General features: G+C 38.7%; 1 protein-coding gene across 1 annotated transcript in view; it reads left to right on the forward strand.

The window, feature by feature from the left end:
* Nucleotides 1-12,734, forward strand: part of LOC139456151 (uncharacterized) — a 43,656-nt gene extending 30,922 nt beyond the window's left edge. Inside the window, exon 12 of the mRNA XM_071237697.1 lies at nt 10,083-12,734. Within this exon, the coding sequence (XP_071093798.1) occupies nt 10,083-10,247 (165 nt within the window). The 3' untranslated portion in view covers nt 10,248-12,734. The remainder of the gene's footprint in view (nt 1-10,082) is intronic.
* Nucleotides 12,735-12,963: the final 229 nt, after the last annotated feature.

Raw genomic sequence — 12,963 nt, forward strand, 5'->3', positions numbered from 1 at the left:
ACCCCTTTAACAAATATCATATTTTAATATTGGATGATAGGCCTCCACTCTTGATTATCAGGTCTGGCCTTGCTCCAAGGCTGTACCGAAACAAAAGTCCATGGATGTGTAGTAATTCTATCCTCCCAAGTCGAGATATGTGGACATTCTAAGGACTCCAGTCTCTTATAGGGACAACTTGTTATTATTTACATAATCTAGAAATTAATGATTATTGCTGTAGAGACTTGTGCAAGTCTAGGCCCTGTTGTGTAAGACAATGTCAGCTCCACGACTGTTGCAACTCCTGTACTTTAACACAAAGAAACAACAGTCGTAGCACTGAGATTGTTTTCTCATCCCGAGCACCAGATGGTTCCTCATATTTTGGTTCATGATATCACTAACTACACGTTGTTAGCACACTGCTTGTATTGCACGACACTTCTTCTGTGTAAATATCCCTGTGATCATATATATCGTTAACCGTGGGAACAGCATTGTTAATCAGTTTTATTATTATACACTTTTAATGTGATAACTTCATTTCAGTGCTAACCATTTTTTCTTTTGTTTCACCTTTTATTAATATATTTTCTGTTTTGTTTTACTGAAAAGGTTTCATTGATTTTTTTCCAATTCCTTTTTTGGCCATTGTATTTTACAATGAGAGCGAGCGAGCGAGTGAGTGAGTGAAACCTGTTGAGAACTTGTTGTGTATATTTTTACCCATTTTGGAAAAAGGTCACACTTGCTGAAAGGGATTTTGGAAATTGTCAGAATGAATCTTCATCAATATTTAAAGGGAAGTACATGAAAAGTCTACTTCATATTTCGTGTTGTGAGTATTGAAAATATCATAAAAAGAGTAACCTCATCCACATTAACCTTAAGAGTCATAAGACGTACCTCCAAGATAAGTCCTCACAGTTTCCTTGTCCAGATGATGTCGATGTGTTCAGTACTTCCTTTTAACTATTGCATGCTAATTAACTGTGTTGTGTTTTATATTGTTATGATTTGTAGCCTGTTTTTGTGACCCTAGAACTGAATTGTTGTTTTTCACTTGTTTCTTTTACTTTGTTTATTTAAGAATCAACTTCAATATTTTTTATGTAAAACACAGTGTGCATTCGGTTAAAATTCGCATTGCAAAGGTTGCACATCAGTTTTTACGTTAATAACTCCTTAAAGGTAACAACATATAGGAAGTCGATTCTTGGTAATACTTATGTCAGCAGTAATAACTTCACAGACAGCTTATCAGTGGCATCGTTCAGCAATGATGCAACACCAGCCCCACCCATTCTGTTATCAGCCAATCAGGAAACAGTAGTCCAATAGTGGGCATGGTCTAATTTCTTTTTGGCTTATGGAAACATAAAAGCAAACACATTTGCTCGGTTAACCAATCAAATACCACGGAATCACTACCCATTCTGTTATCAGCCAATCAGGAAACAGTAGTCCAATAGTGGGCGTAGTCTAAATTCTTTTTGGCTTATGGAAACATAAATGCAAACACATTTGCTGGGTTAACCAATCAAATACCATGGAATCACTTGCAATTTATTCATTGAACTGAAATTTGAATGTGATGTTGTTTTGGTCGCTGTTTTGGTTTGGGGCGGTCGGGTAGCCAAGTGGTTCGCTCATCAAACCAAAGACCCGGGTTCAATTCGCGACATGGGTACGATGTGTGAAGCCCATTTCTGGTGTCCCCCACCTTGATATTGCTGGAATGTTGCTAAGACCTGCGTAGAACCATACTCACTCACTCACTCACTCACTTTACACACAAAGAATTGAACCAAAACAGTGAGTGATTGGGTTAGATTGAAATGACTGAAACAAGACTGCATAAATATATTTCTAGGAGTTGAGCTATTTGTAGTGTGAGGATGGATTATGCCAACAGTTACACATCTGCACCTCAATCCACGCCCAAGCCTTACTTCCACAGACCTCTGACAGTTGTAGCCCTGACCTAGCTTTGTTGGATGGTGGCCTCAATGATTGAACAAATACTTTCACTATCATTTTCAAAATCATGATTTATCTTTCTGGACCCCGTTCACAAAGCAAACGAAGCACCAAGACAATCGTAACTCCCATACTTTCTTTTTAAACTTACAACAAGACTAAGATCGTTGTTGGGGCTCTGGTCAACTCATCAAAACATTTATTCAGGCCTGACCAAGTTAGCCTGGGATTTAGCAAGGCTTTCCAACAAAGTGCCCTTGTCAGGCCGATGGAGAAAACGTTATTTTATTCATTTTCTTTTTTAAGTTCCTATTTCCTGATTTTCAGAGGTCTTTTTAAACTCTTCCCTTTTATTGTTCCTGATATCTGTGAAATTTAATAATTGGCAGGCTGAAAATAATTGATACGCGCTTTGGATGGGATTTGCTGTTTCACTGGGTTGGCATACAAAGAGGCTGTTAATTAAGTTGTTTACGGTAGTAAGTTGCCCAAACCCTAGGGTCACAAATGCACATTTCTGTAATTCCAAGCATCTTTTTGCATGCTGTTATTTGCTTTCCACAACTAACGTCTAACTCTTCAGTTTGTTTATTTTCTGACAGAATAAGGCATCTGGTGCATGGCATTGCTGCAAGGCGTCTGTCATGGCCGGCCCACCAGAGGAATGTCCACTGCCTGCAATTACAAATATTCCTTGTTCTTGGTCTGAAAACTTGTTGTTCAGCAGTATTGAAAATTGGTTGAAAAATCAACAGAAATATCTGATTTTTTAAAATTCAAGTGTTGTGATATTGACTATTTAATGACTGGATATTTCATCTGGGAATCATGATGTTTCACATGTTAATTTTTATAGGTTTCAAATTCTCAAAAAAATCTTGCAAATATGAGGACACTTAAAGCATATTGATTTGTAAATTGTAAAATTATCAGTAATTTTCCGTCAGTACTCCTCCACTTGAACTCTCACAGCCGTGGTGAGATCGACACTCGGAAATGCTGTGACAATGTGATACAATGAGTGACATCATGTTTCCATGACAACTCAACCTGCTTGGATTTGGTGTGCTTTTTTCAAATTTCGATGGAGATAAAAAAGCGTTTTATGAAGAAAAGTAATCATACCTGGTGAAAATATTTCCAATTCCATTCAACATAATTTTTCAACCAATCAGAATGCAGCAGACATGCCCATTCACTTTACAATAACTCAACCATCAAGGGAACATGCGTCATTTTCAAAGCAATGTTTCTCAGTAGACTTCATTTGTAACAATTAAATAATAAACTTGCTAATTATTTCTGTAGTCTGCACCCCAACATGTCTGCTTGGTGAAATAGAAATAACAGTCATTGAAGCCTCACCCTTCATCAGTGTTTGTAACTTTCTATTCAAATCAACTTCATGATGATTTCCTTGGTTGAAAACGTAGAATAGGTCTTCAGCAACCTTTGCTTGACGTTAAAGGCGACTATGCTTATCGTAAAAGGCGACTAACAGGATCGGGTGGTCAGACTCGCTGACTTGGTTGATGCACATCATAGATCCCAATTGCGTGGATCGATGTTCATAATGTCAGTCACTGGATTGTCTGGTCCTGACTTGATTATTTACAGACTGCCGTCATATAACTGGAATATTGCTGACTACGGCATTAAACAACAAACCAACCAACCAACTTGGTTGAAAACTGGCACAACCTTCATCAGTGAAGCCCATTACACCGACACGCCCTGTTTCCAGTCAGTGAAGCTGGTACCCATTTGACCTAAACTGTACATGCTTATCAAACTTCACTCAAGTATGGGGGCGGTGGGGTGGCCTAGTGGTTAAAGCATTCGCTCGTTACGCCAAAGACCTGGGTTTGATTCCGGACATGGGTACAATGTGTGAAGCCTATTTCTGGTGTCCCCTACCATGACATTGCTGGAATATTGCTAAAATATTATAATATTGCTGTTATTGATCATTCTAGTTTCATAACACTGGTGACCGGTAGTCTTAGGCTCTGCAGGGGGCGCAGGTAGCCCAGTCGTCTATGGTGCGGCAATTTGCTGTGCAGAGTTGCGTCCCTTGGGCACACCAGAAACCTATGATTGTGGGTTCCAATCCCGGTTCACCCCGATTATGTTTCTAGGTTTGTCAGCACCATACCCGTGCTCGTGGGTTTCAGCGAAGTGGTAAACGTCTGAGACCTGCATCACTTTGGGCTTTCCTCCCACATTAAGCTGACATGCCGTGATATAACTGGAATACTGTTAAAAGCGGCCTAAACCCAACCCACTTACTTAGGCTTTGCAGTTCTCCGTGCAGAGTTGCGTCCCCTAGGTATGACAGAAATCAATGATCATGGTTTAAACCCCAGTTCACACTGGTTGTTTCGAGGTTTGTCAGGAACATACCTGTGCTGTGGGTTTCACCAGTCGTAAAAATCATCACTTCGCGGTTCCCTTACGCATCAAGCTTACATGGCATGATTATAACTTAAATATTTTTCGCACTGACTCATGATAAGTTAAATAAATGACTCTGCAGGGAAAATTGCTATTTCTCCGAATTTGCCCTAATACTGATAGCATGTTGGGAAAAATGTAAAACCAAGGAATTCCTCCTCCCCCAAAGGATATCTATAATGACATTGGGCCGATTGCTTCGTGCAACTCCCGAATATTGTCCCAGATGCTATTAAACTGTAATGAATACTCCCCTGCTGGGCCGGCCATGACATCACTCTAGGGATAACAGGCTTCATTCTGGTGGGAGAGGTATTGCCCTGACTATGTATTGTTGACTGTTAATCATCCATGTTCCTCCCTTTCTGATCTAGGTCATTAGCAGGGTGAAGACGTCCGGCTTTTCCGTTCCCGAGCTCCAAGTCCGCAGCTACAATGAGAACGAGTTTTCCATATTACTGAACGACGCCGCGACTGTGGCGCTGTCAATTGTGGATCAGTGTGTGCGAACGTTTGGCAAAGAGGATGTGCTGTACTGAGTGGCTGTCGTGTCGGCGGTTTGGGTCGTTGTGTGAATGTGTTTTGTTATGAAGTTCATGTAGACATGAGGAGTAAGATCATTTACATAACAATTTAAAGGTGTTGGAAACGGTTGTTTGATTTGAAGTTCATTGATGTTTTGTTAACGAAAGTCTTAAGGATCCTTTAAAAAGTATATATCAAGTTACAGTTCTTGGTAGTTCAACACAAGACGACTCAAAATATTATTCTTTATGGCTGACACTGATTCTGCCTAGACTCTGATATTACTTTGTCACTTAACTAAAGTAGGACTATACATGGGTGCATTGGAAGTCTGAGCAGTATTGATACATGTCATTTGTCACATTGATTGTATTACTATTTAACATAACAGTTAGTAAGCCTACACACAGTCGGGGCAGTCGGGTAGCCTAGTGGTTACAGTGTTCGCTCGTCACGCTAAAGACCCGGGTTCGATTCTAGACATGGGTACAATGTGTGAAGCCAATTTCTGGTGTCCCATGCCGTGATATTGCTTGAATACTACTAAAAAGCGGCATTAAACCATACTCACTCACTCACTACACACAGTATTCGAAATTCACGCTAGTCCACTGGCCTGTGACTACTAAATTCTGCTGAGCACAAGTAAAAATCCAGTAATGGTCGTCCTCATAGCATTTGAGTGCTGTCATTCCAAACCACTTCTCATTGCTTCCTGGAAATGGAAATGAAAAACGGTGACACAAAATGTAAACATTTCATGTCTTGTTCAAGGAGGAATAGCTACGTACTCTGAAGGCTGGTAAAGTATTCTAGACCAGAGACCATATATCGGTATATGGTCTCTGTCGAGACTATTCTTAAAAAAACACTCTTGTTTTATTTTGTAAGTAGATCAGCTCCTCATGTCACATGACCTTCGTCACCTGTCAGTCCTGTCATATTCCTGGAACGCTACACCCAGAGGTGCCGACTGTGTGGCAGAATCATCTCGATATTTTGAATCAAATTCCACAAATAAATTAAGTGTAACATATTTCAAATTTTGTCCACAAAATCACGAGTAATTTAGACCAGTTACTGCCCTTGCTGCAGGCGTTGTCACGTAAACAAGCAATAAGCAACAGCCACTTGTTCAGCTTAAGATGGTTCACAGATTTTGAGATGTTTGGTAATAAATTTACATACGCTCAACGAGGCCAATACCATCCCAGATATTTGTAATTGGCCCAATATTAAGTTGGCATCTCAGGACAGCTCATCTAGGAGTGTACTGGTATAGTGGAACATTATTAACAGTGTTCCCGCTGGCTTTTGAAACTGCCAGTCCTTGTGGACTGGCAACTCTAAAAATTACCAGTTTTCTCTCTCATTTTTAATATTTCTAGATGAAGTCGCTACAAATATATGTTTAACCTCAAGTCAAAGCGAAATGATATTTCCTTGCACTGAAAATAGACAATGGGAAACCCTGATGGTAACAGACAAGCTGACTTCTTTCGAAAAATATACATATTTGAACATCGCCAATGTTTTGTTCAGCAACAAAAACTTATAAGGTACTTTATTTGCTGGTCCACAGTGACTGGCAGTCACATGAATTCCCTGTCCAAGGCAAATTTTACCGGTAACAAACTGGTAATTACCGGTAAACGGGAACACTGATTAACTATAGAGAACAGTTTGTTTTCTGCAGTTTTTTGTCTTAATTCCGACCTTTGATCCTTCAGTGTATCAAAGTGGGAAAATAGACACATTGCAGTTCATGGACAGGAGTTGTTAGGTGGCTAGTTTATAGACTTGCCTTAAGGCTCCTGATGTTTGTAGTTTTGAAAATCATGTTCCTTAGTTTTCAGTCATTATTGACTTATAGTAGGAAATACTCTCTTTCAGTTTCACGATTTTGTTTAATAAGACTCAAGAACCAAACTATATTTAAACTACACAGTGTAGGGCTTGAAGTTTTGAGGTTGCCATTGGATTGGAGAAATGCCTCGTCTCTCCGGCCAAACATTGAAGGCTTCTGGTATTGAATCTATATCAGACGTTTATTCAAAATGACATTCTCCATTACTGTAAGGAATGATGATTATTCATGGTTCGTCTTTTTCTCCAAATTGTGTTTATATAATTCTTTACAATTGTGAATATTGTTTGATATCAGTATTTGTGTTGTCCGTAAGACACGACTGAATTCCAGAGCTAAGAATTGTCTCAACTGTTTGATGGTACAATAAGAAATCAGTTCTAGCTTGTGTGTGTTTACAAAATGGAATGGAAATGGACATCCATACTGCCCGTCCAACTGTTATTCTGTCCATGTGTTCATCAATGACCACTACTGACCAGCACCAAGCAGTAATGGTCACTTGATAGTTCCGTAAGCCTAAGACTTGGCTCTTAATAAATATGCTCACGTTGACCTCTGTGAGTTACCTCCCTTGAACTACAACCAACTTGCTCAGCTTCATTGCTAAGGAAACTTGCGGCAGTGTCTTTGTTTCGGAGTATTAGTAAACACTTGTTTAGCTACAGCATCTGGTTAACTGTTATACCCCTTGTATTGATGGAAGGTAGGATGGGGCAATCGCTACCTTGATACATAGTCTATTATTACCCAGGATAAGGTAAGGGCCCTTCGCGACCCACTAACATAAAAAATCCCTGAAGTATTTTGAACATTGTTATGATATTTAGTGTTTAAATGACTGGCGTCTAGCATCTTTTCTTTACAAAATGGTTAACGTTTTTTTTATTTAAAAAGAAATGAAAACTAGGTTCAAACTTTTAAGAGTTGTAGTGAAAATGCATTAAAGGAAAATTGTTCAAGATATTGGAGGAAAGCTGGCTATGATCCAAGTAGAGATGATCCAATATGACTGTGCTTTCTTATCTTATTAAAACAGCAGCATGGATTGAGAAATTAAATAAATACTCATTATGTGGTGTTCTTTTACACTTTCAGTAACATTTGAGTTTGTTTCAATTGGAAAAAAGATTTTTAGAAAGAAAGATTGCTATCAGCCTGTTATGAGACATCATCCTCTACCCCCACCCCAACTTTTTTTGAAATTTTGGGTTCTTGTTATCAGAAAGGGCTCTTCAAAAATGCACACACACACACACACACACACACACACACACACACACACACACACACACATATATATATATGGTAACATATGATACGTAGCTGATAACACTGTATTAAGTACTTATAATATATATATATATATTATAAGTACTTAATACTTATAATATATATATATATATATATATATATATATATTATAAGTACTTAATACAGCATTATCAGCTGGCTTTTTTGGCAATCATACAGTACAATTTTTTGTGTAGCTTGTTTCTTTTGTGGAAGAGTAATGTCCTGCTGTCCTGCTTGTTTTAGAGGTACCTTAACAGTGGACGTTCAAAGACAAGGTCACATGTTTATGACACAATGTGTTATAATGTCTTAATGTCAAGTGTGAATATATTCCATTAATCTGATATTGTTTACATAAATGTATTTTATGCTTGATATATTTTATAGCTCAAATTTACTTTACAAATTGTTTGTGATACTCAATTGCTTGAACTAGTTGTGTGACATATAGCATATAGTGCCTTCCTGCCGCTAAATGAGCACAGCATATAGTGTTGTGTTGCTTGTGAGACTCCATGTCGAGTGCTGCATGTCAATATCTGCAGTATTAGTACTGGGGCAGTTGATAGATCTGCCGACTTAAAATTTCACATGTTAAATGAAAGTACTTGTTTTATCACGTTGCATTTGATTTTAATAATTACGAAAAATCAGAGTACAAATACCATATTCGACTTTATAAGTGCCCTGCTCTAATAAGAGCCCACAGCGCTAATTGCTTATTTATTGGCTAGTGAACAATCCCGATTAGCCCCCTTTCTGATTGATCAATGTACACAAGACTTATTTATTTGTGTTTAATACACACTTGTGTGTTATATGCACCCTTAATTATGGGCAATTAAATTCTCGAAAATATATCTATCATGTATAATACGCTCAGATTCTTCTTTTAGATCATTTCAGGCTGTCAGCGTAAACCACAAAATTTACAATCTTTCAACTTTGTTTTTTATCTCACCAAAATTATATTCAAATAAGAGCCCCCTTTCTAATTTTGAGTGCACCCTGGGTGCTTATTACGTTGAATACGGTAGGTCAGTTTTGGAAGAAAAGTAACCATGGTACGTTTTACTTTCATTTAAAAAAAACAAGTTTTTGTTTCCTTCTTGGCTGATAGACATGTTTTTCAATTTTGAAAAAACAAATCTTTTTGGCCAGCAAACCTACCATTTGGATAATACATATAATTGGTAAACCAAGATATTAAGTCATGACCAAAAATGTTTTGCAAAACTGTTTATTGAAACAATGCATATCAGCTCAAGCATATCATTGTTGTGTTTCACCGAGTTGTCGCAGGGCATTGGTGATTGTTTTGGTATGTTATTTGAAACATGCTTAATATATTGATATAGATGCTGTCCTTTCAAATGATTTGTGTTCATATTGTATTATTGAATTTATTCTTTATGATTTATGTTTTGAAAATGTTTTATATACATATGTGAGTACATGGATCAAGGTTGACAGTCTTGTTTTCTTGTTTACTGTGAATTGTATTCACTATCTGACGTTGCATTTTGATATTTCATCATATTAACGAAATATCTTACAATAACTTGAGATATGGGTCTTTTTTCAAGTTTAGTAAGCCCTTGGAAAAATTTGATTTCTTGACTTGCAAATCTTCAGTCAGTATGCCAAGAGGGGACAAATGAAATAAACAAGAGTTTTTTCTGTGTTTATTTCCAAAAAAACAACTCTTAGAAGAGGTTACAAATCTTTTTGGGAACAGTTATTGTAGGCTTTGTAAGTCAAACAATAAATTGTGGCCTAGTTTGATAGATCGATCTTCCCTCTTTGTATTCTGACACTTATTAAACCAGTGTCAACAGTGGTTCATATTATACCATGGTTTCTCTGTAACTTTCATGGCATTTTTCTGTATATTCTCCACTACCTGAGCTCAATGATATTTAGCGTTATAGATCTCTGTGTGTTTATTTATTTTTTGTATTGTTTTTTTCCCTATCAGGTAATAAAGAGAACAAAAGGGTCGGGCTTTAAGCGCCAGGAGATGCACACGGCTAAAGACACCGACAATCAGTTTATGATGTATATGAACGACGCAGCCTCATCTGCACTTCGCATAGTTGATCGGTGTATTCACAAACATGGACGGGAGGCAGTCTTGTACTGATTTCCACACAACTAATAATCAGACCCATTGGTTGGACAGTCATCTAACAGTATTTGTGGTCTGGGGTGCACTGTAGTAGACAATATGTGTTTCGGTGCTGATTTCCACACAACTGATAATCAGACCATTTGTTGGACAATCAGCACCTGAATAAGATGGCCTTGGCTGCACTTTCACAAAACACGGATACTGATTTCCACACAACTACTAATCCTATCTGTCTGCCAGTTTATCACCAGCATTACATTAATAATCAGACTTACTCAGTTTCTTATTTGTATACAGTGTTACTTTGTATATTGTGAGGGGAAACAGGTGGCACAGTCGTTTAAACTGCCACAGTTTGCTGTGCAGGGTTGCGTCCCTTTGGCACGCCAGAATCCTATGATAGCGGGTTCGAATCCGGTTTCGTGCCGATTATGTTTCCAGGTTTGTCAGCATCATATCCATGCATGTGGGTTTCACCGAAGTGGTAAACGTCTAACACTTGCGTCACTTGGGCTTTCCTCCCACATTAAGCTGACACGCTGTGATATAACTGGAATACTGTTCAAAGCAGCGTTAAACCCAATTCACTCACTCACTGTTATCCTGGATTGGTTTTAAGCAGTTACTATTTCTATTTGACCAACTGACAGGATCTGCATTATATGCCTAGGATAATGAAAGCCTTCAAGAAGGTTTGGCTTGTGTATATATGGCTTTCTGTGATTTGTGTGTAATGGTTGATAGTCTGTCAATGATATGTTTCTATAATCCTTATTCCTTAGATTATGATGAAAGTAAGAACTGACAGGAAATTGAAGTCTGGTATTTCTCATCGCTGTGAATAGCTGCAAAATTGCTGATGCGGCGTTAAGCAATATTCACTCACTCACTGGAATTTCTCGCCATCTTAACGCCATGTTAGCAGGTGACTGTGACTTCGGTGGTCAAAATGGCTGCTTAGGATGGATACTTCTTGGGTGATGACAAGGTAAGATCAGCATCCACCATCCAGCAGCTTGTGTTTCCCATCAACCACTCTGGTTTCACTGGTCTACATGACTTACGGCTTAATTGTGGAACAGCATTCACACTTGCTGACTCGCACTTGTTGAGTGGACTCTGTTAGTAGCAGAACAAATACCGTATTCGAAGTAATAAGCGCCCGGGGCGCTCTCAAAATCAGAAATAAGAGGCTCTTATAAGAGAATATAATTTTGGTGAAAGAGTTGAAAGATCGTAAATTTTATGGTTTCTGCTGACAGCCTGAAATGATACAAAAGAAAAGTATGTGCCTATTGTAAATGACAGATATATTTTACAGAATTTAATTGCCCGTAATTAAGGTTGCATATGACACACGAGTGCATATCATACACGAAGAAATGTACACGAATTGTGTACATTGATCAGTTGGAAGGGTGCTAATTGGGATTGTTCACTAGCCAATATATTTTCAAATATCGCCGTGGGCGCTTATTAGAGCGGGGCGCTTATTACGTCGAATACAGTATGTAGAAATTAAGAATACAAATCAGGGTGTCCTCATCATGACCCTAACTTTAAAAGAAATCTATGGAACCCCTTGATCAATCTAGATAAACTCATATCTGTTTCTCTGATCTTTGCATGAAGACCTGACAACCTCTCCACAAGAAGTCGCATGTAACTTTCTAATCAGCCTATTAGCCACAAGGCTTCTAAATTCCTGATACGACTGAGAGAAGCATTTAGACCTGCATAGCTGATTCCTGTATCTCAAAAGGGGGCACTGGTGTCTGGCACAACCTTCATCAGTGAAGCCCATTACACGGACACGCCCTGTTTCCAGTCAGTGAAGCTGGTACCCAGTTGACCTAAACATTACATGCTTATCTAACTTCACTCAAGTATGGGGGCGGTGGGGTGGCCTAGTGGTTAAAGCATTCGCTCGTCACGCCGAAGACCTGGGTTTGATTCCCGACATGGGTACAATGTGTGAAGCCCATTTCTGGTGTCCCTTACCATGACATTGCTGGAATATTGCTAAAATATTATAATATTGCTGTTATTGATCATTCTAGTTTCATAACACTGGTGACCGGTAGTCTTAGGCTCTGCAGGGGGCGCGGGTGGCCCAGTCGTCTAAGGTGCCGCGATTCGCTGTGCAGAGTTGCGTCCCTTGGGCTGGCCAGAAACCAATGATTATGGGTTCAAATCCTTGTTTGCCCCGATTGTGTTTCTAGGTTTGTCAGCACCATACCCGTGCTCGTGAGTTTCACCGAAGTGGTAAATGTCTGAGACCTTCATCACTTTGGGCTTTCCTCCCACATTAAGCTGACATGCCGTGATATAACTAGAATACTGTTAAAAGCGGCATTAAACCCAACTCACTCACTCCTGTATCTCAAAATCTCGAAAAAGAATTTAAATGGACAGTTCCTAATGTAACTGATAAAGCCTGTCCTCTTATTTTGTGAATATTTTAAACGCTCTCATGTATCCGAGCCCCCCCCCCCCCCCAAAAAAAAAAAAAAAAAAAAAAGGAAGGAAAACATTGTTTTGGGTTCAGTTCCTGTTGGTATTGGCCTTCAAATCCTATTCCGAGCCATACCTTAAAAAACATTCAGTGTTTTCAACAAAACTCAAAACTTACCATATGCATTGCTCATCAGCTTAACTGTTGCCTAGTGGATGGGTTGTCAGATCTTCGTGCAGAGAGGTGTTGTATCAGAGAAAAGATCTGATTATA

The sequence above is a fragment of the Haliotis cracherodii genome, unplaced genomic scaffold, assembly GCF_022045235.1.
Source record: "Haliotis cracherodii isolate W230 unplaced genomic scaffold, xgHalCrac1.p SCAF_11, whole genome shotgun sequence".
In the NCBI taxonomy this organism is placed as follows: Eukaryota; Metazoa; Mollusca; class Gastropoda; order Lepetellida; family Haliotidae; genus Haliotis; species Haliotis cracherodii.